The sequence below is a fragment of the Hemiscyllium ocellatum genome, chromosome 38 (assembly GCF_020745735.1).
Source record: "Hemiscyllium ocellatum isolate sHemOce1 chromosome 38, sHemOce1.pat.X.cur, whole genome shotgun sequence".
In the NCBI taxonomy this organism is placed as follows: domain Eukaryota; kingdom Metazoa; phylum Chordata; class Chondrichthyes; order Orectolobiformes; family Hemiscylliidae; genus Hemiscyllium; species Hemiscyllium ocellatum.
In genome coordinates this window covers 32,953,807-32,974,869 of record NC_083438.1, presented here as the reverse complement: position 1 = coordinate 32,974,869, position 21,063 = coordinate 32,953,807, and the positions used below count along the sequence as shown (strand labels likewise).

Sequence of the window (21,063 nt, the reverse complement as noted above, 5' to 3'; positions counted from 1 at the left end):
ACGCACACACAACACAGCCACACAGACACACACACACGCGTGCGCACGTGCACTCTCACCCCCACACAGACACACATCTTATAGAGGTTTATAAAATCATGAGGGGCATGGATAGGGTAAATAGACAAAGTCTTTTCCCTGGGGTGGGGGAGTCCAGAACTAGAGGGGCATAGGTTTAGAGTGAGAGGGGAACGATATAAAAGAGACCCAAGGGGCAACGTTTTCACACAGAGGGTGGTACGTGTATGGAATGAGCTGCCAGAGGAAGCGGTGGAGGCTGGTACAATTACAACATTTAAGAGGCATCTGGATGGGTATATGAATAGGAAGGGTTTGGAGGGATACGGGCCAGGTGCTGGCAGGTGGGACTAGATTGGGTTGAGATATCTGGGTCAGCATGGACGGGTTGGACCGAAGGGTCTGTTAAAGTGTTGAGCCACGGGGTGGTTGGGTTGGTTGGTCTTTAACTCCCCCTCCCACTCCACCAAGGACATGCAGGTCCTTGGACTCCTCCATCGCCAGACCATAGCAACATGACGGTTGGAGGAAGAGCGCCTCATCTTCCGCCTGGGAACACTCCAACCACAAGGGATGAACTCAGATTTCTCCAAGTCCTCATTTCCCCTCCCCCCACCTTGTCTCAGTCGGTTCCCTCAACTCAGCACCGCCCTCCTAACCTGCAATCTTCTTCCTGACCTCTCCGCCCCCACCCCACTTTGGCCTATCACCCTCACCTTGACCTCCTTCCACCTATCACATCTCCATCGCCCCTCCCCCAAGTCCCTCCTCCCTACCTTTTACTTAGCCTGCTGGACACATTTTCCTCATAATATCCTTCCTATAACAAGGAGATCAGAACTGGACACAGAGTTCCAGAAGAGGTCCCACCAATGTCCTGTACAACCTCAACAGGACATCCCAACTCCTGTAGGTTAAAGATGGGCTTATGCCCAAAACATCGAATCTCCTGCTCCTTGGATGCTGCCTGACCTGCTGCGCTTTTCCAGCAACACATTTTCAGCTCTGATCTCCAGCATCTGCAGTCCCCATTTTCTCCCCAACAGAATTTGGTCCATCCAAACTAATGATGATGTTCTGGACATCCACAACTGTCCCAATAAGCAAACCCCCTTTAAAACACAATACAACGAGGGGTCAGATGCTTTCAGGTTGAGATTAGAAGGGCAGAAGGGAGAGTTTCCATACAGCTCACTGTTGAACTCCCAACCAGTTCCAGACTGAACTAAATTGCTCAGCTAGGGAGTTGACCACCCTCCTGTCTTTATACAGGTCACTTCTAAATCATGACCACTTTGGCCAGAAGTCTCATCTGTTCAGATATAAACCAAAGGCCTTTCAAAATCCTTTACATCTCTGTACCAAGCCAGACTGATGGGAATACGGCCTGGTTTGTTACCCTCTGAAAGAAATCAAGGACAGAGTCTCCTTGAGCCAAGGAACAGCTTCTGGAAAATACAAAGGGCCTAAATTTGTCACACTGGGCTCTCGTTAACTCCTTCTATTCCTAAGCTCGCCTTCATTGCACAGATCTTTGAGTACAGGAGTTGGGGGTCTGAAAATGTGTTGCTGGAAAAGCGCAGCAGGTCAGGCAGCATCCAAGGAGCAGGAGATTCGACGTTATGGGCATAAGCCCTTCTTTAACCTACAGGAGTCGGGGATGTCCTGTTGAGGTTGTACAGGACATTGGTGAGGCCTCTTCTGGAACTCTGTGTCCAGTTCTGATCTCCTTGTTGTAGGAAGGATATTATTAAACTGGAGGGGGTTTCAGAAGAGATTTACCAGGATGGTGTTGGGAATGCAGGGTTTGAGTTAGAAGGAGATTGTTTTCCCTGGAGTGTTGGAGGCTGAGGTGGTGAGCTGTTCATTGAGGTTTCTAGATTCATGAGGGGCACGGATAGGGTACAGGTATTCCCCAGCTATCCGAAAGCAGAGCGTTCCGATGGAACCTTTGGTAGGCCGGAATGGCGTAAAGCAAAGATGCATTCATTTATTCGGGAAAACGTTAGCTGTTTCTTGTAGAAGCCAAAATCCTCTTTGGATTTATTTTCGGAGAGCGAGATCAGGCACGAACATAGATCCTTCAAAATTCGGGGGTACCTGGAAACAGTCAAGGTCCCTTCCCTGGGGTGGGGGGAAGTTCAGAACTGGAGGGCATAGGTTCGGGGCAAGAGGGGAAAGGGACCTAAGGGGCAACTTTTACACTCAGAGGGTGGTACGTGTGTGGAATGAGCTGCCAGAGGATGTGGTGGAGGCTGCTACAATTGCAATGTTTAAGAGGCATTTGAATGGGTATATGAATAGGAAGAGTTTGGAGGGATATGGGCCGGGTGCTGGCAGGTGGGACTAGATTGGGTTGGGATATCTGGGTCGACATGGGCGAGTTGGGCTGAATGGCCTGTTTCCAGGCTGCTTGACTCGACAAATCTTTGCTTCAGAATCTCTGGGGGTGTCATTTGTTCAGCAGTAGATGGTACCCAGGCTCTGAGATTGGCATCCTCTGGTTGGTTGGGGGGTTGTCAGCCTACGATCCCACAGACCTCAGGCGTGAACTTTACCCTTTCACCTCCCAGGGGTGAGCATGGAGATTGGAGGGGTCGTAGGGACAGGCAGTGAATGGGTCACCCTGGGAGGTGAAGGGTCACGCTCTGGCTCCCTGCAATGGAGATGGTTTCTAACCCACTGTCTCTCTCTCTCTCTCTCTCTCTCTCTCACTGTTTCCAGGCCAGGAGCGAGCTGGAGAGAGCACGACGGAGAGTAGAGGCAGCCCGGAGGAGTCTGGGGGAGGCAGAGAGATCGGCTGAGGGTGGGCTCAGGGGGCAACACCGAGAACAGCCGCAAGAGGTGAGCGGCCATGAGCATCATCAAACTGTCAGCTCTGTGTGGGAGTAACCGAGGGATACGGAGTCTGGAACTGTACACAGTGCTCCGAGTGTGGGTCTGACTGTGGGATACAGAGACTGGAACTGTGCACAGTGCTCCGAGTGTGGGTCTGACTGAGGGATACGGAGACTGGAACTGTGCACAGTGCTCCGGGTGTGGGTCTAACTGAGGGATATGGAGACTGGAACTGTGCACAGTGCTCCGAGTGTGGGTCTGACTGTGGGATACAGAGACTGGAACTGTGCACAGTGCTCCGAGTGTGGGTCTGACTGAGGGATACGGAGACCGGAACTGTGCACAGTGCTCCGAGTGTGGGACTATCTGAGGGATACAGAGACAGGAACTGTGCACAGTGCTCCGAGTGTGGGTCTATCTGAGGGATACAGTGACTGGAACTGTGCACAGTGCTCCGAGTGTGGGTCTATCTGAGGGATACAGTGACTGGAACTGTGCACAGTGCTCCGAGTGTGGGTCTGACTGAGGGATACGGAGACTGGAACTGTGCACAGTGCTCCGAGTGTGGGTCTGACTGAGGGATACGGAGACTGGAACTGCGCACAGTGCTCCGAGTGTGGGTCTGACTGAGGGATACGGAGACTGGAACTGTGCACAGTGCTCTGAGTGTGGGTAGATTGTAGACCAGTTGATGGTCAGATCGTTCTGATGCGTGGGCTCTTCCTGTGCAGGAGGCTGAAGCCCTGGAGGTGGCGCAGAAGGGTTTTGAGGAGCTGGAGTTTCAGTGGCTGGAGAGACTGAGCAGTTTGGAGGAGGAGAAGGAGACCCAGAACCGATGGCTGCAGCAGGAGCTGTCTCTGAGTCAGAAACGGGTGGCGGACAGAGAGGTACGTGACCGGTGGAGTTGGGGGTTGGAGGTACGGACAGGGATGTTGGGGAGAAGGCTGGGGACGTCGGAATCTTGTGAGAGGTGTAAACATCACAGGGTTCGGAAAGGATTTATCCCAAATTCCGTTCATCGAGACTTTAAGTCACGGAAACAAAGATATCAATGCGGCACTAGTGTTGGAAGACAGCATGTGAGAACAGGGCATTTGTAAAGGGCCACTGGAGAAAGAATTGCATGGTCCCTTTAAAAGATTGTGTGCTTTTTCTGTGTTTCGGAATTTAAAATTAATGGCCGTGAGCAACAGCTCGAAGGTTTGCAAGAGCACCGAGAGCCCGAACTGAAATATTTATATCAATAGGCAGTAGTTAACCGGCCAAGAGGCAGTTTTTAATCAAGGCCACAGGCTTTTGAATTTAGCCACTCAGTGTGAGCCACGTACTGAGATATGAGAAAAAACAATTAAATTTAAATCTGAAAGTTTTGAGAACATTGGACCAATCCTATTATCTGAGATCCTGATGTGGCATCATGGGTAAAAAAGAAAGGGTCAGTTAGTCAGAGACCCCGGAGCTAACTGCCATCCACCAGAGCTGATGGGTCCTCAGCCCTTGAGAGAGAATCGCTGGCCCTTACAGCCTCCTCGGTGTCTTACGGAAAGTGCCATCTACATAATGATGGTGCCAACAGCACAACTACTTCATATCCCTGACAGAAGAATTGACAGAGAAGGCACAGAACATTCCAGAAGGCATGTAACCTGGCTGTAATTTCAAGATAGTAAATTCTAGTATTTTTACTTATAGTTGGGACTCACAGTTAGTGGAACAGCGCAGCATTGGAATTTCGCTCTTTTCGCGGGAAGGATGAGATTAGATTCCCTTCGGCCCAACAAATCCACCCAGATCCATTCCTGTGCCCTATATTTAAACCTGACGAATGCACCTAACACTGAGCCAGTTTCCCATGGCCAATCCACCCTAACCTGTACATCCCTGGGCACTATGGGACAATTTAGCATGGCCAACCCACCCTAACCTGCACATCCCTGGGCACTATGGGACAATTTAGCATGGCCAATCCACCCGAACCTGTACATCCCTGGGCACTATGGGACAATTTAGCATGGCCAACCCACCCTAACCTACACATCCCTAGGCACTATGAGACAATTTAGCATGGCCAACCCACCCTAACCTACACATCCGTGGACTGTGGGAGGAAACCGGAGCACCCGGAGGAAACCCATGCAGACACAGGGGGAGAATGTGCAAACTCCACACAGACAGACACCCGAGGCTGGAATCAAACCTGGGACCCTGGCGCTGTGAGGCAGCAGTGTTAACCACTGAGCCACTGTGCTGCCCCTAGCCATTAGTTAGAAGGGATTTATTTGGTTTGCTAACAGTTGTTCCCTGTTAGAGGAAGATAAATTGGGACTTGTTGACTTTAAAGTGAGTGTCAGGGAGTTATTTTATTTAACACTAGAAGCAGGTGACCCCACCTTTCACAGACCTTTTTAACAGGTTAGTGGGTGAGGCACCTCCTATTTGGGTGTTTCAGTTTTAATTCTTAGGGGGTTTTATAACATAAGGCCTTAACAATCTCAAGCCTAGGCCCTATCGCTTCCAGTTACAAAGCCACGTCTGGGGGTGAAGGGCGCAAAGGGGTAAATTAGTTCCTTGGGATAATGGGGAGTGGGCGCTGATGTACAGGAGGGTGGTGAAGAGAATCTGCATCTCTGAGACATACAGAGCTGGATGGTCGCCAAGGCGGGGCAAAGGCCTGAGGCCTACTGTTCCCAGGCCTCTGACCTTTGGCCTTTAGGCACCATAAATGGCAGGGGAGGGGTGGGGTGCATTTTGACCAACCTTCATTGAACAGAAGCCTCTCTTGTGTTTCAGGAGACAGTGAGGAACTTGCAGGAGCAGCTCAGGGAGATCAAGGAACAGGTCAACCCGGAGGGGAGGCGACGGATGACCCTCAGCATGGTGAGCTGACCCCTGACCCCTGACACCCTGTCCCCCAGCTTGGCGTCCTGACTGAGATCGGGTCCGAACTGAAAGTGGTGGAAGGTGGGAGCGGACGCTAAACAAAATGGCGGCCTTGAAATTAATCAGGATCTTTCATGAGGTCTCACTGGGTCCTGAGGTTAAACGACGTTGGGGAGATCCCACAAACTGGGTGTCGTATTCCTGGGAGTTTGTGGGGGCGGGTGATGGATTTGATCAAGATTTAGGTTCGGGGACCTGGGCAGGAATCTGAGCCAGACCCTTCCATTCCGGAACGATTCCCAGCGCAGAATATCGGGAGAATCCATCCCTGCTTGTGGTAATTGATCCTTGTTTGACTTGATCTGACAAGGTCTTTTGGAATCCTGTGGGATGAAGGGACATGGGGAGGGTGAAGGCTGCAGTGTGGAGATAGGGAGTGGAGGAATAAACCAGGGGACTTATACACTTCATGGTAAGGTCCTAGGGAGTGTTGCTGAACAAAGAGACCTTGGAGTGCAGGTTCATAGCTCCTTGAAAGTGGAGTCGCAGGTAGACAGGATAGTGAAGGCGGTGTTTGGTATGCTTTCCTTTATTGGTCAGAGTATTGAGTACAGGAGTTGGGAGGTCATGTTGCGGCTGGACAGGACATTGGTTAGGCCACTGTTGGAATATTATGCAGAATTCTGGTCTCCCTTCTTAATGGAAGGATTACTAAATTGGAATAGGTGCTGAAAGAAGTCAACAGGACTAGAGGGTTTGAGCTATAAGGAGAGGCTGGATTGGATAGAACGTCTTTCACTGAAAATAAGGCTGAGGGGTGACCTTATGGAGATTTTTAAATTGCACATATTTAGGACTGATTCGGGATAGTCAACATGGCTTTGTGCGTGGGAAATCATGTCTCACAAACTTGATTGAGTTTTTTGAAGAAGTAACAAAGAGGGTTGATGAGGGCAGAGCGGTAGATGTGATCTATATGGACTTCAGTAAGGCGTTGGACAAGATTCCCCATGGGAGACTGATTAGCAAGGTTAGATCTCATGGAATTCTGGGATAACTAGCCATTTGGATAGAGAACTGGCTCAAAGGTAGAAGACAGAGGGTGGTGGTGGAAGGTTGTTTTTCAGACTGGAGGCCTGTGACCAGTGGAGTGCCACAAGGATCGGTGCTGGGTCCATTTTTTTTATCATTTATATAAATGATTTGGATGTGAACATGGGAGGTACAGTTAGTAAATTGGAGGTGTAGTGGACAGCGAAGAGGGTTACCTCAGATTACAACAGGATCTGGACCAGATGGGCCAATGGGCTGAGAAGTGGCAGATGGAGTTTAATTCAGATAAATGCGAGGTGCTGCATTTTGGGAAAGCAAATCTTAGCAGGACTTATACACTTAATGGGAGGAGTTGGGAGGTCATGTTGCGGCTGTACAGGACATTGGTTAGGCCACAGTTGGAACATTGCGTGCAATTCTGGTCTCCTTCCTATCGGAAAGATGTTGTTAAACTTGAAAGGGTTCAGAAAAGATTTACAAGGATGTTGCCAGGGTTGGAGGGTTTGAGCTACAGGGAGAGGCTGAACAGGCTGGGGCTGTTTTCCCTGGAGCATCGGAGGCTGAGGGGTGACCTTATAGAGGTTTATAAAATCATGAGGGGCATGGATAGGGTAAATAGACAAGGTCTTTTCCCTGGGGTCGGGGAGTCCAGAACTAGAGGGGCATAGGTTTAGGGTGAGAGGGGAAAGATATAAAAGAGACCTAAGGGGCAACTTTTTCACACAGAGGGTGGTACGTGTATGGAATGAGCTGCCAGAGGAAGTGGTGGAGGCTGGTACAATTACAGCATTTAAGAGGCATTTGGATGGGTATATGAATAGGAAGGGTTTGGAGGGATATGGGCCGGGTGCTGGCAGGTGGGACTAGATTGGGTTGGGATATCTGGGTCAGCATGGACGGGTTGGGCCGAAGGGTCTGTTTCTGTGCTGTCCATCTCTATGACTCTGTGACTCGAATAGTCTGGAGGAGCTGAATGGCCTGTTCCTGGGCCAGCAGATTGTATAACTTGTTGAACGAGATGGGTTTCCCACCGGAACCTCTCCTCACTCGCTGTCTGTTTTGGGTTACTGTTGAATTTCAGGAGGAAGGAACAATGTTTAATTTAGAGGAATACAGTTCCGGAATGTACCTCGAGGGAGCCAATCCGATGAAGCAGGTAACAGGAATTTATCTGATCCCTCCGGATTACAGCCGGGGACATGAGGTGAGAGATTTTCATGAAGGGAATCCTCACCCCACCCAGCCCCCTCATTATCCCTACACCCCCACCCTATGTCTGTAACCCCCTCCAACCCCTACACCCCCTCCCTATCTCTGTAACCCCCTCCAGCCCCTACACCCCCTCCCTATCTCTGTAACCCCCTCCAACCCCTACACCCCCTCCCTATCTCTGTAACCCCCTCCAGCCCCTACACCCCTCCCTATCTCTGTAACCTCCTCCAGCCCCTACACCCCCTCCCTATCTCTGTAACCCCCTCCAGCCCCTACACCCCTCCCTATCTCTGTAACCTCCTCCAGCCCCTACACCCCTCCCTATCTCTGTAACCTCCTCCAGCCCCTACACCCCCTCCCTATCTCTGTAACCCCCTCCAGCCCCTACACCCCCTCCCTATCTCTGTAACCCCCTCCAGCCCCTACAACCCCTCCCTATCTCTGTAACCCCCTCCAGCCCCTACACCCCCTCCCTATCTCTGTAACCCCCTCCAGCCCCTACACCCCCTCCCTATCTCTGTAACCCCCTCCAGCCCCTACACCCCCTCCCTATCTCTGTAACCCCCTCCAGCTGGTTGAATGGTATGTGTTTCCCCCCCCCCTCAGTTGGGTGGGTGGGGGTGGGTGTGGGTGTGGGGGGGTTAAGGGGGAGACTGCAGCCTCTGACCTACTGTCCTGGTGTTGTTCCAGACGCGGGAGATAATGGGGAAATCGAGGGAGGGGAGCGGAGACCACGGGAACGGCCCCCCAACTGTCTTCTCCATTACCAAGATGGCAGCAGCACGGGCAGTGCTCAAGGTGAGGGGGTCTCCGTCAGTGCCACACCAACCCCGGGGCGCGCACACACACACACACACACACATAGTCCCCCTCACCACCGATTGTCTGTCACATTGTACCCCCCCTCTCTCCCTCCCCAGGAACCGGCGAACTTCAGGAACAGCTCGGGATCTATCTCCCGGAGACGACGGAATAGCCATGGAGGCTGGGATCCGGAACGGCCCGTCTCCCTCCATGAGGAAGGTGTGGGCTGGGGGCTATTGGGCTGGGATGGGAAGGTTTGTGTCTGGGGCCAGAGGTGGAGAGGTTGGGGCAGGAATAGTGAGAAAATCTCTGGGACAGAGAGGGAACTGCTTCCTGTCCTGAGGAACAGTGTAGAGGGAGCTTTACTCTGTATCTAACCCCGTGCTGTCCCTGTCCTGGGAGTGTTTGATGGGGGACAGTGTAAAGGGAGCTTTACTCTGTATCTAACCCCGTGCTGTCCCTGTCCCTGGGAGTGTTTGATGGGGGACAGTGTGGAGGGAGCTTTACTCTGTATCTAACCCCGTGTTGTCCCTGTCCTGGGAGTGTTTGATGGAGGACAGTGTAGAGGGAGCTTTACTCTGTGTCTAACCCCAAGCTGTCCCTGTCCCTGGGAGTGTTTGATGGGAAACGCTGTAGAGGGAGCTTTACTCTGTCTCTAACCCCGTGCTGTCCCTGTCCTGGGAGTGTGTGATGGGGGACAGTGTAGAAGGAGCTTTACTCTGTATCTAACCCCGTGCTGTCCCTGTCCTGGGAGTGTTTGATGGGGGACAGTGTAGAGGGAGCTTTACTCTGTATCTAACCCCATGCTGTCCCTGTCCTGGGAGTGTTTGATGGGGGACAGTGTAGAGGGAGCTTTACTCTGTATCTAAGCCCGTGCTGTCCCTGTCCTGGGAGTGTGTGATGGGGGACAGTGTAGAGAGAGCTTTACTCTGTATCTAACCCTGTGCTGTCCCTGTCTTGGGAGTGTTTGATGGGGGACAGTGTAGAGGGAGCTTTACTCTGTATCTAACCCTGTGCTGTCCCTGTCCTGGGAGTGTTTGATGGGGGACAGTGTAGAGGGAGCTTTACTCTGTATCTAACCCCATGCTGTCCCTGTCCCATGTCTCCTATCTCTGGAATTCCTCTCTAAACCTCCCCCCAATCTCCTCCCCACCCTTCCCCACTCTTTCCCTGCCCTTCCCTCCCTCTCCCTTCCCCCGTCTCTCTCTTTCCCCCCGTCCCTCTCTTTCCCCCCGTCTCTCTCTTTCCCCCCGTCCCTCTCTTTCCCCCCCGTCTCTCTCTTTCCCCCGTCCCTCTCTTCCGCCCTCTTTCTCTCTGCCCCCCTCTCTCTCTCACCCCTTCTCTGCCCCCCCCCTCAGATATTTCTTACACAATATCCCCTCTGACATAGGGAATTAGCTATTGTCCCTGACGTGTCTCCCTGGGTCTCCAGCACAGGGTCGGGTGTATCAGTGATGTACGTTGTGGTGTTCCGGATCACATTCCGATAACTAGGATGATTTTTCCCGTTTCTCTCGTCTCTGGCGTGTGTTCTCCAGCTCCCAGCCGCGCCTCCATGCAACTCCTCTCTCTGGTCACCCTGCATCGGAGTCGGAGTTTCCAACAGGAAAAGCTGCCCTTCTCCACCCCTCCGCGAGGAACCCGTCTCTCCGAACAGCTTCCTGAACTCCGGAAACCCCGGACTGAGCCGAGCGTCAAAGTGTCCCGGAGCACCAGTCTCCACAGGTAAGGGCTGAAAGGTAACCATCTGCCACAGTTCCTGTCTCCGTATCCCTCAGTCAGACCCACACTCGGAGCACTGTGCACAGTTCCAGTCTCCGTATCCCTCAGTCAGACCCACTCTCGGAGCACTGTGCACAGTTCCAGTCTCCGTATCCCTCAGTCAGACCCACTCTCGGAGCACTGTGCACAGTTCCAGTCTCCCTAACCCTCAGTCAGACCCACACTCGGAGCATTGTGCACAATTCCAGTCTCCGTATCCCTCAGATAGACCCACACTGGGAGCACTGTGCACAGTTCCTGTCTCCGTATCCCTCAGTCAGACCCACACTCGGAGCACTGTGCACAGTTCCAGTCTCCCTATCCCTCAGTCAGACCCACACTCGGAGCACTGTGCACAGTTCCTGTCTCCGTATCCCTCAGTCAGACCCACACTCGGAGCACCGTGCACAGTTCCAGTCTCTGTATCCCTCAGTCAGACCCACACTCGGAGCACCGTGCACAGTTCCAGTCTCCGTATCCCTCAGTCAGACCCACACTCGGAGCACTGTGCACAGTTCCAGTCTCCGTATCGCTCAGTTAGACCCACACCCGGAGCACAGTGCACAGTTCCTGTCTCCGTATCCCTCAGTTAGATCCACACTCGGAGCACTGTGCACAGTTCCAGTCTCCCTATCCCTCAGTCAGACCCACACTCGGAGCACTGTGCACAGTTCCTGTCTCCGTATCCCTCAGTTAGACCCACACTCGGAGCACCGTGCACAGTTCCAGTCTCTGTATCCCTCAGTCAGACCCACACTCGGAGCACTGTGCACAGTTCCTGTCTCCGTATCCCTCAGTTAGACCCACACTCGGAGCACCGTGCACAGTTCCAGTCTCTGTATCCCTCAGTCAGACCCACACTCGGAGCACCGTGCACAGTTCCAGTCTCTGTATCCCTCAGATAGACCCACACTGGGAGCACTGTGCACAGTTCCTGTCTCCGTATCCCTCAGTCAGACCCACACTCGGAGCACTGTGCACAGTTCCAGTCTCCCTATCCCTCAATCAGACCCACACTCGGAGCACTGTGCACAGTTCCAGTCTCCGTATCCCTCAGTTAGACCCACACTCGGAGCACTGTGCACAGTTCCAGTCTCCGTATCCCTCAGTCAGACCCACGCTCGGAGCACTGTGCACAGTTCCAGTCTCCGTATTCTGAGAAAGGGGTGAGGGGCCGACATGGCGCAGAGGGGTTGAATGGCCAGTCTCCCGGATATCGCCTCAGTGTATAATGCCTGGCACTATGTCGTTTGCTCCCACAGTAATGGCTACTCCCTCCAGACCCTGATGGAAATGGAGAACAAGTTGAGGGCCGCCCTGGCCGAGAAGGAGCGCCTCCTGCAGGCTAAGTTAAGTATTGCACCGTCCGTCACCCCGCCATCAATTGCGACCCTGTTATCCCGGGAAGGGCTGGGATTCCAAGCTCGCCCACACGTGGGATTGTTCTGGGGAGATATGTACAGCAGGCAAACGATTACCTCTGCCCTGACCCCAGGGGTGAAAGTTCACCGGGTCGCTGTGCTCGCACTGCTCGCTTGTGGGATCTTGCTGTGCCTCACCCTTTGCGTTAGCTTACCCGTCCCAGAGACCCGGCTCCAGTTCCTAAAGACAAGGAGGAGAAAGGGCGCCACGTAAATGCAATCTATTTGCCCCGGCAATAATCCGAAAGACCACCACCCTCCTTCCGTAACTGCCCAAGTCCATAACAGAGGCAAACATTCGAGTTTACCTCCAAAATGGCCGCCTTCTCTTTCTGTGTGACAGTCTTGGGTAAGGGGGCAGAATGGCCTCCTGCTGTTCCTGTGTGACAGGCTGGAGGTGGGAGGGGCTGAATGGCCTCCTGTCCCTGTGTGACAGTCTTGAAGAGGCCATTCAGCCTTCTCCTGGTGGTGAAGGAAGGAATTACTGGGGGCTTTTCTCTATCTGCAATATCAGCCTCTGGACAGCAGATGGTAGCAGTGAGCTGCAGGCTAAGGCAGATCTCTCATTGCAACAACAACTGTTGATTATGTAGCACCTTGAACACAATGACATAGTCCTGGGCACTTCACGACACGGCCGGGAGTTTGTACCACAGAACAGATTACTCCATGTGTAGAAACCATCTGATAGCAGGAGATGGGAGGGGACACGGAGATTGTGGGAGGGTGAGGGAGCGAACTTGTGACCCTGGACAACTACAGCACTACCCCCCAGGGATGGAGCGATGGGAATCATGGGGGAGGGGGGCGTGGGGGTTCTGAGAGACTGGGATCTGAGGAGCTCAAAGATGGTGAGCTGTGGAAGGAGGTTACAGATCAGGAGGGGGTGTAGGGGCTGGAGGGGGTTACAGAGATAGGGAGGGGGTGGAGGGGCTGGAGGGGGTTACAGAGATAGGGAGGGAGTGTAGGGGCTGGAGAGGGTTACAGAGATAGGGAGGGAGTGTAGGGCTGGAGGGGGTTACAGAGATAGGGAGGGGGTGTAGGGGCTGGAGGGGGTTACAGAGATAGGGAGGGGGTGTAGGGGCCGGAGGGGGTTACAGAGATAGGGAGGGGGTGTAGGGGCCGGAGGGGGTTACAGAGATAGGGAGGGGGTATAGGAGCGGGGGGTTACAGAGATAGGGAGGGGGTGTAGGGGCTGGAGGGGGTTACAGAGATAGGGAGGGGTGTAGGGGCTGGAGGGGGTTACAGAGATAAGGAGGGGCTGGAGGGGGTTACAGAGATAAGGAGGGGGTGTAGGGGCTGGAGGGGGTTACAGAGATAGGGAGGGGGTGTCTCTGTGTCGCTGTACCATGGTCCTGGAACTGCCTCCCTCTGTAAAAGTTAAGCTGCTTTCATCCTGGATGGATTGAGCTCTGAAGGAGAGTGGAGTTGGGGGATATGGGGATATGGGGTTATGGGGATAAGGCAGGAACAGGATACTGATTGTGAATGATCGGCCATGATCGTCATGAATGGTGGTGCAGGCTCGAAGGGCCGAATGGCCGCCTCCTGCACCTATCTTTGTCTTGATTATTTTCCAATTGCACCAATACACTTTGCTTTTTTTAAAATAAAATAAGTGTCCATTAATATGTCCAAAAGACTCTGGATCCATTCTGCAAAGTGGGGAAGTGTAGGTAACTCTGATATTGAAATCTGACGTCCCACAGAGACTGTGCGCGCTTCCAAAAAAGGAAAAGGGATTTCTGACTCCCGCAGGGAAAAATTACTGACAGAGGTTTTGGGACAGTGGGCATCTGAGGACTGCCAATAGCCCACCGTTAAAAACCTCACCGCGCCTTGGCAGCAGCAGACCCAGGCTCCAGTGCGTCCATCAGCACGTGGTCCTGGTAATGTGCCAGTCTGCAACACCCAGTCAGGGTCTACTCCTTCAGCTGGAAGACTATTGAGGTTTCAGTCTGACCGAAGAGCGTCTCTCGCTGAATTGCTGGTCCTCCTGGCCCAGTCGGTATTCGTCTAGGTGTGCATCCTGAGGAACAGACCGGAGAGCACAGAGTCCTGTGTCCCGGCGGTGCTCAGGAAAAACATCAACGTGCGCCACTGCATCTCTCTGCACATTCCAGAAGGAGACGTGTGACAGTCTCTAGGCCCCCACAGCAGCTTGGAGGGCAGCGTGTGGTGGCACAGACTAACCGTGGGTACATGAAGGAGCTCACCGGTAGTGCCCTTCCCACCCCCGGTGAAGCCATGTCTTGGTGCTTGCTGGGAAGTTCCGGTGATGAGGCATTCTGCCAAATGACTTTGATGGTCTGCTCAGGGGACCACGCAACAGGACACACCCTCTCCTTTTCTCTCAGGGTCCCGGGGACGCCACGTGCTCTAGAGCTTTGTATATGGCGTCTCTTTGGGGGGGAGAGGGTGGTGAGTCTGACCTGAGGGTCATGGCCCATCAGCCCCTCCAACTCAGGGGCATTGTGGGTCTACCCCAGAGCACATGGAGTGCCGCGGTTCAAGAAGGCAGCTCACCCCCAACATCTCAAGGTGGGGGTATGTAGGGACGGGGAGGGCTATATATGAATTCCAAGCTTCTGACGCCCAGGCACCATGAATGAGCCGATGTTCCTGGTGCTATTTAAAGGCAGGGTTGCTGTCGAGGTTGGAGTACTGAGAGGCTGGATTGATGACGTGTTTCTGTTTCCCCCCTCCCCAATACAGGATGCCCAGAGGAGGGAGCAGGTGAAGACTGAGGCAGATCCACACCTTGTACACACAGTGACCCCAGTGGGGACCCCTCCCTCTGACGTACGTTGCTCAGCACCGGGGGGACCTATCCTCAATACTTCGCAGCCCGGCAGTCACTCACCCCACTGCCCCCACCATCACCTCCCACACCCCCACCCTATCTCTGTAACCCCCTCCAGCCACTACACCCCCTCCCTATCTCTGTAACTCCCCCAGCCCCTACACCCCCTCCCTCTCTCTGTAACCTCCTCCAGCCCCTACACCCCCTCCCTATCTCTGTACCTCCCTCCAGCCCCTACACCCCCTCCCTATCTCTGTAACCCCCTCCAGCCCCTACACCCCCTCCCTATCTCTGTAACTCCCTCCTAGAGCAGGGGGTGGGGCAGGTGAGATTTGTGACGATGAGGGGAGTTGAGGCTGTGTTTGGAGGATGAGGGAGGGTGGGGAAGACACAGGGAGGTGGGGTTGAGGATACAATCAGTAACCCCCATCCCACCCCACCCCCACGAAGGACTTCATTGCCTTGGTAATGCAAGGCAGCCATCTTGTTTCCTCACCATATTTCTCTCTCTCTCTCTCTCTCTCTCTCTGTGTCTGGGAAACAGAGGGCCCCCGATACTGACCGAGCACCGATTGCCCTGCCGACCTTTGACCTTCGCGCCCATGTGGAGGCCTGTGGTCATGCGGTGGAGGGATGCCGACACCTCACGCTCACGGCCAAGAGTTGCCGAGGATTCCTCACCAAGATGGGAGGCCGCATCAAAACGTGGAGGAAGAGGTGGTTCGTGTTTGACGTTGACAGGAGGTGGTTAGCGTATTTTACAGGTAACTCGCCTTCCTTTGGCCCTCCCTCAGCACTGACCCTCCGTCAGTGCCCACTCCCTCAGCACTGACCCTCCGACAGTGCCCACCCCCTCAGCACTGACCCTCCGACAGTGCGGTGCTCCCTCAGCACTGACCCTCCGACAGTGCGACACTCCCTCAGCACTGACCCTCCGACAGTGCGACACTCCCTCAGCACTGACCCTCCGACAGTGCCCACTCCCTCAGCGCTGACCCTCCGACAGTGTGGTGCTCCCTCAGCACTGACCCTCTGACAGTGCCCACTCCCTCAGCGCTGACCCTCCGACAGTGCGGTGCTCCCTCAGCACTGACCCTCCGACAGTGTCCACTCCCTCAGCACTGACCCTCCGACAGTGCGACACTCCCTCAGCACTGACCCTCCGACAGTGCCCACTCCCTCAGCGCTGACCCTCCGACAGTGTGGTGCTCCCTCAGCACTGACCCTCTGACAGTGCCCACTCCCTCAGCACTGACCCTCCGACAGTGCGACACTCCCTCAGCACTGACCCTCCGACAGTGCCCACTCCCTCAGCGCTGACCCTCCGACAGTGTGGTGCTCCCTCAGCACTGACCCTCTGACAGTGCCCACTCCCTCAGCGCTGACCCTCCGACAGTGCGGTGCTCCCTCAGCACTGACCCTCCGACAGTGTCCACTCCCTCAGCACTGACCCTCCGACAGTGCGGTGCTCCCTCAGCACTGACCCTCTGACAGTGCCCACTCCCTCAGCACTGACCCTCCGACAGACATTGGGTTCTGTATTGCGGTGACGCAGTGGTCCAGTGGTCAGCACTGCTGCCTCCCAACGCCAGGGACGTGGGTTCGATTCCACCCTCGGGCAACTGTCTGTGTGGGGTTTGCACATACTCCCCGTGTCTGTGTGGGTTTCCTCCCACAGTCCAAAGATGCACAGGTTAGGGTGGATTGGCCATGGGGGGGGAGGGGATGGTACACACTGCCCTTACTGAGGGGGGGGTGGGGTGAGGGAGGGGACGGTACACACTGCCCTCACTGAGGGGGGGGGGGGGTGGGGTGAGGGAGGGGACGGTACACACTGCTGTTACTGAGGGGGGTGGGGTGAGGGAGGGGATGGTACACACTGCTGTTACTGAGGGGGGGGTGGGGTGAGGGAGGGGACGGTACACACTGCTGTTACTGAGGGGGGGGTGGGGTGAGGGAGGGGACGGTACACACTGCTGTTACTGAGGGGGGGTGGGGGGGGGGGGGAGGGGATATTTGGGGGTGCTTTCTCACTGGATGTGTTCCTGTTCTGTCTGTAGACAAAGAGGAGACGAAGCTTAAAGGAGTCATTTACTTCCAGGCGCTCGAGGAGATTTATTTTGACCATTTGCGGAGAGCCTCCAAGGTGTGTGATTACCTGCTTTGCTCCCTCATCGCATGGGCCCAACTTGTCATACAGATGGACAGCACGGAAACAGACCCTTCGGCCCAACCTATCCATGCTGACCCAGATATCCCAACCCAATCTAGTCCCACCTGCCAGCACCCGGCCCATATCCCTCCAAACGCTTCCTATTCATATACCCATCCAAATGCCTCTTAAATGTTGCAATTGTACCAGCCTCCACCACTTCCTCTGGCAGCTCATTCCATACACGTACCACCCTCTGTGTGGAAAAGTTGCCCCTTAGGTCTCTTTTATATCTTTCCCCTCTCACCCTAAACCTATGCCCCTCTAGTTCTGGACTCCCCGACCCCAGGGAAAAGACCTTGTCTATTTATCCTATCCATGCCCCTCATGATTTTATAAACCTCTATAAGGTCACCCCTCAGCCTCCGATGCACCAGGGAAAACAGCCCCAGCCTGTTCAGCCTCTCCCTGTAGCTCAAACCCTCCAACCCTGGTAACATCCTTGTAAATCTTTTCTGAACCCTTTCAAATTTCACAACATCTTTCCAATAGGAAGGAGACCAGAATTGCACATAATATTTCAACAGTGGCCTAACCAATGTCCTGTACAGCTACAACATGACCTCCCAACTCCTGTACTCAATACTCTGACCGATAAAGGAAAGCATACCAAACGCCTTCTTCACTATCCTATCTACCTGCGACCCCACTTTCAAGGAGCTATGAACCTGCACTCCAAGGTCTCTTTGTTCAGCAACACTCCCTAGGACCTTACCATTAAGTGTATAGCACAGTGGTTAGCACTGCTGCCTCACAGTGCCTGTAGACCTGGGTTCAATTCCCGACTCAGGCGACTGACTGTGTGGAGTTTGCACATTCTCCCCGTGTCTGCGTGGGTTTCCTCTGGGTGCTCCGGTTTCCTCCCACAGTCACAAAGATGTGCGGGTCAGGTGAATTGGCCATGCTAAATTGCCCATAGTGTTAGGTAAGGGGTAAATGTAGGGGTATGGGTGGGTGGCGGGTCGGTGTGGACTTGTTGGGCTGAAGGGCCTGTTTCCACACTGTAAGTCTAATCTAAAAAAAAAACGCAGCACCTCGCATTTATCTGAATTTAATTTCATCTTCCACTTCTCAGCCCATTGGCCCATCTGGTCCAGATCCTGTTGTAATCTGAGGTGACCCTCTTCGCTGTCCACTACACCTCCAATTTTGGTGTCATCTGCAAACTTAGCCTGTAACCATAACGTCCTATATTCACATCCAAATCATTTATATAAATGATGAAAAGTAGAGGACCCAGCACCGATCCTTGTGGCACTCCACTGGTCACAGGCCTCCAATCTGAAAAACAACCCTCCACCATCACCCTCTGTCTTCTACCTTTGAGCCAGTTCTGTATCCAAATGGCTAGTTCTCCCTGTACTCCATGTGATCTAATTTTCCAAACCAAATCATTTATATAAATTATAAATGCTGATGGATTTTTCCTTTGTTTTTCCTTTTCTCTCTTTCTCCCCCCCACCCCACTCCTCCAGAGTCCAAACCCACCCCTCACCTTCTGCCTGAAAACCTACGATAGACTCTTCTATATGGTCGCCCCGACAGATGTCACCCTGAGGATCTGGATGGAGGTTATCCTCACCGCTGTGGAGGGCAATGTTCGGTTTTGAAGATCCCGCCAACAGCCAGAGACTGAACTTTGGGCCTAAAACGCCTCCTCCCCCCACAGCCCCCTCTTGGTACATTCCTCAGCACATCCTGGGATCAGGAGCTCACCCGCAGGGAGTCGGTTTCCTTTGCTTTCTCCTTTCTTTCTGAACTCAATACGTACCTTTGAAGCTCAAGTTATTGTTCATCGATTTGGACCGGGCAGTGGGAATGTCTTGTAAGTCGGAATCCGGGCCTGTTTCGATGCTTAGTGAGGTTCAAGAGGAATACTCCACAGACACACACTGTTCTCTATGGGAGTTGGGTGCTGGGACACTCAAGATGGCTGCTTCAGGTACATTTGGGCTGGCGTTAGAATTGTTTCACTCAAGATGGTGGCCAGAGAGTTACTAACACAGATTTAAAGGCAACAGAGTCAAGCTAGAGGCCTCTGTGCTACCTGTGCTGCTATTATTTGGCACAGGTAAATGCAAGATGGTGGGCATTTGGCACTGGTACACCCAAGATTGTGGGGATTGGCACTGGTACACTCAAGATGGGCATTTGGCACTGGTACACCCAAGATTGTGGGGATTGGCAGTAGTACACACAAGATGGTGGGGATTGGCATTGGTACACACAAGATGATGGGGATTTGGCACTGGTATGTTCACTCAGGATCGTGGGCATTTACCACTGGTACACACGTGGGGCTCTGTCACTGGGACACTCCAGATGGCAGTGGTACGCTCAAGGTGGTAGGTGTCTGAAACTGGTACACTCAAGATGGTGGATGTCAGGCACGAGTACACTCAAGATGGCAGCTACAAAGCTCAAGCTGAGAGTGAGAGGATTGCCTGTGGTGAGGTATGGGGCGGAGGGATCATAAATTGGTCCCACAAATTCCCATGGTTGGCAAAGAATCTGTGGTCAGCGCATTCCTGGGCACTTAGCAAACCTTGCGAGAAGGAATTCTGAGATTTGATGGGACAAAGTTATTTTGAGGTTGACTGTGAATTTTCTTTTGTTGAGGAAGGTTTCTACTGACATGAGTTCCTCCTGAGCCTGACAGGGAGAGTGAACACAGGAGCCTTCACATCTTGTTGGGGACTGGGGGCGAACAGAGTCGACCCAAGGGATTCTTGTGTTTGGAACAGATGTTCGGGAACTGTTTCAGAGTTACCACAATCCATACCTGTCCCAGGACAGTGTAGAGGGAGCTTTACTCTGAATCTAACCCCGAGTTGTCCCTGTCCTGGGAATGTTTGATGGGAGACAGTGTAGAGGGAGCTTTACTCTGTATCTAACCCCGAGCTGTCCCTGTCCCTGGGAGTGTTTGATGGGGGAACAGTGTAGAGGGAGCTTTACTCTGTATCTAACCCCGTGCTATCCCTGTCCTGGGGGTTGGCACTATCCCCTTGCCGATTGATAACTGTGTTTGCTGAGACAGTGGCTCTCCCCGGGCCACACCCTGATCCAATGGGACTTCCCATGGGGCACTGCAAATGGCCAATCCTCACCCAGCCTCCCAGTGGCCTTTGCAAAAACCTGGCACTGGAGTTGGTTCTTTGACAGGTACAGTCATGGAGTCCCACCTCTGCCCTCACATTCCAGAGGCTTGGGCCTTGGCAAATGTTGTGGGAAGGATTGGTTGTTGGTGTGGAAGGGCCAACTGAATGAATGGGTTGCTTTCCCCTCTCTGTTTTTAGGTGACACAATTGATTATGAACGGTTTTGCACTCTCTGCCCATTACCCACCTGCCTGTTTCTCATGAGTGCCCCGTTGGCACTGCCCCCTGTGCGTCTTCGTACCTGCCAGAGACTCTCATTGGCTGAAGGACTCAGCCATGCCGCCATGTTGTTTGGGTGCCTCCATCTGCTGGGTCCAGCATCCTCCCAGCCAATTGGAAGCCAGGCAGTCTGTCAGTGAACCTGATTGGAGGGTCACTGGACCCTTCCTGGGGCGTTCACAGCCCCCTGTCCTGTCAGATATCCAGAGCGTCGAAGGGGGTTACGAGATGGGCAATGGGGTTGGGGTTCCAGCTGCCTCTGCACTGGGATGCTCGGTTACCCGCGGTGGGAGTGAGAAGGTCTTTGTTGTTGTCCCTTTGTCAAGATTTCTCCCTCCTTCATGTCTGTTATAATATATCAGCTCTGCCTGATATTGTGGTCTGTGCTTTATTGGGGACATCCTGTGAGGTGGAGAGGGGTAGGACCATGAACAGTGGGGCTGTTCTGCACGGACTCTCCTCTGATTAGAGTTGGATTTTGCTCAAAATGTGGGGTGAACGGGAAAGGGGTTTCAGTCCATTGGGAATATGTCCAATGGGAGTGAATGGGAAAGGGGTTTGATCCATTGGGATTGTAGTAGAGTGGAAGGAAATGGGAAAGGGTTCGATCTATTGGGATGGTGTCCAATGGGAGTGAATGGGAAGGGGTTTGGCTCCATTGGGATGGTGTCCAATGGGAGTGAA

General features: G+C 53.4%; 1 protein-coding gene across 4 annotated transcripts in view; it reads left to right on the top strand.

The window, feature by feature from the left end:
• Nucleotides 1–20,751, top strand: part of LOC132833889 (pleckstrin homology-like domain family B member 2) — a 35,329-nt gene extending 14,578 nt beyond the window's left edge. The window contains exons 5-16 of one of the 4 annotated variants that reach the window (XM_060852547.1): nt 2,743–2,862; nt 3,588–3,743; nt 5,647–5,733; nt 7,871–7,945; nt 8,692–8,799; nt 8,922–9,024; nt 10,344–10,530; nt 11,829–11,916; nt 14,703–14,789; nt 15,335–15,554; nt 16,851–16,936; nt 18,478–20,751. In XM_060852547.1, the coding sequence (XP_060708530.1) occupies nt 2,743–2,862; nt 3,588–3,743; nt 5,647–5,733; nt 7,871–7,945; nt 8,692–8,799; nt 8,922–9,024; nt 10,344–10,530; nt 11,829–11,916; nt 14,703–14,789; nt 15,335–15,554; nt 16,851–16,936; nt 18,478–18,612 (1,452 nt within the window). In that variant the 3' untranslated portion in view covers nt 18,613–20,751. Of the gene's footprint in view, nt 1–2,742; nt 2,863–3,587; nt 3,744–5,646; nt 5,734–7,870; nt 7,946–8,691; nt 8,800–8,921; nt 9,025–10,343; nt 10,531–11,828; nt 11,917–14,702; nt 14,790–15,334; nt 15,555–16,850; nt 16,937–18,477 lie in introns of those variants that run through there. The other 3 variants (XM_060852549.1, XM_060852548.1, XR_009647124.1) reach the window with 3 other exon arrangements.
• The last annotated feature ends 312 nt before the right edge of the window (nt 20,752–21,063 follow it).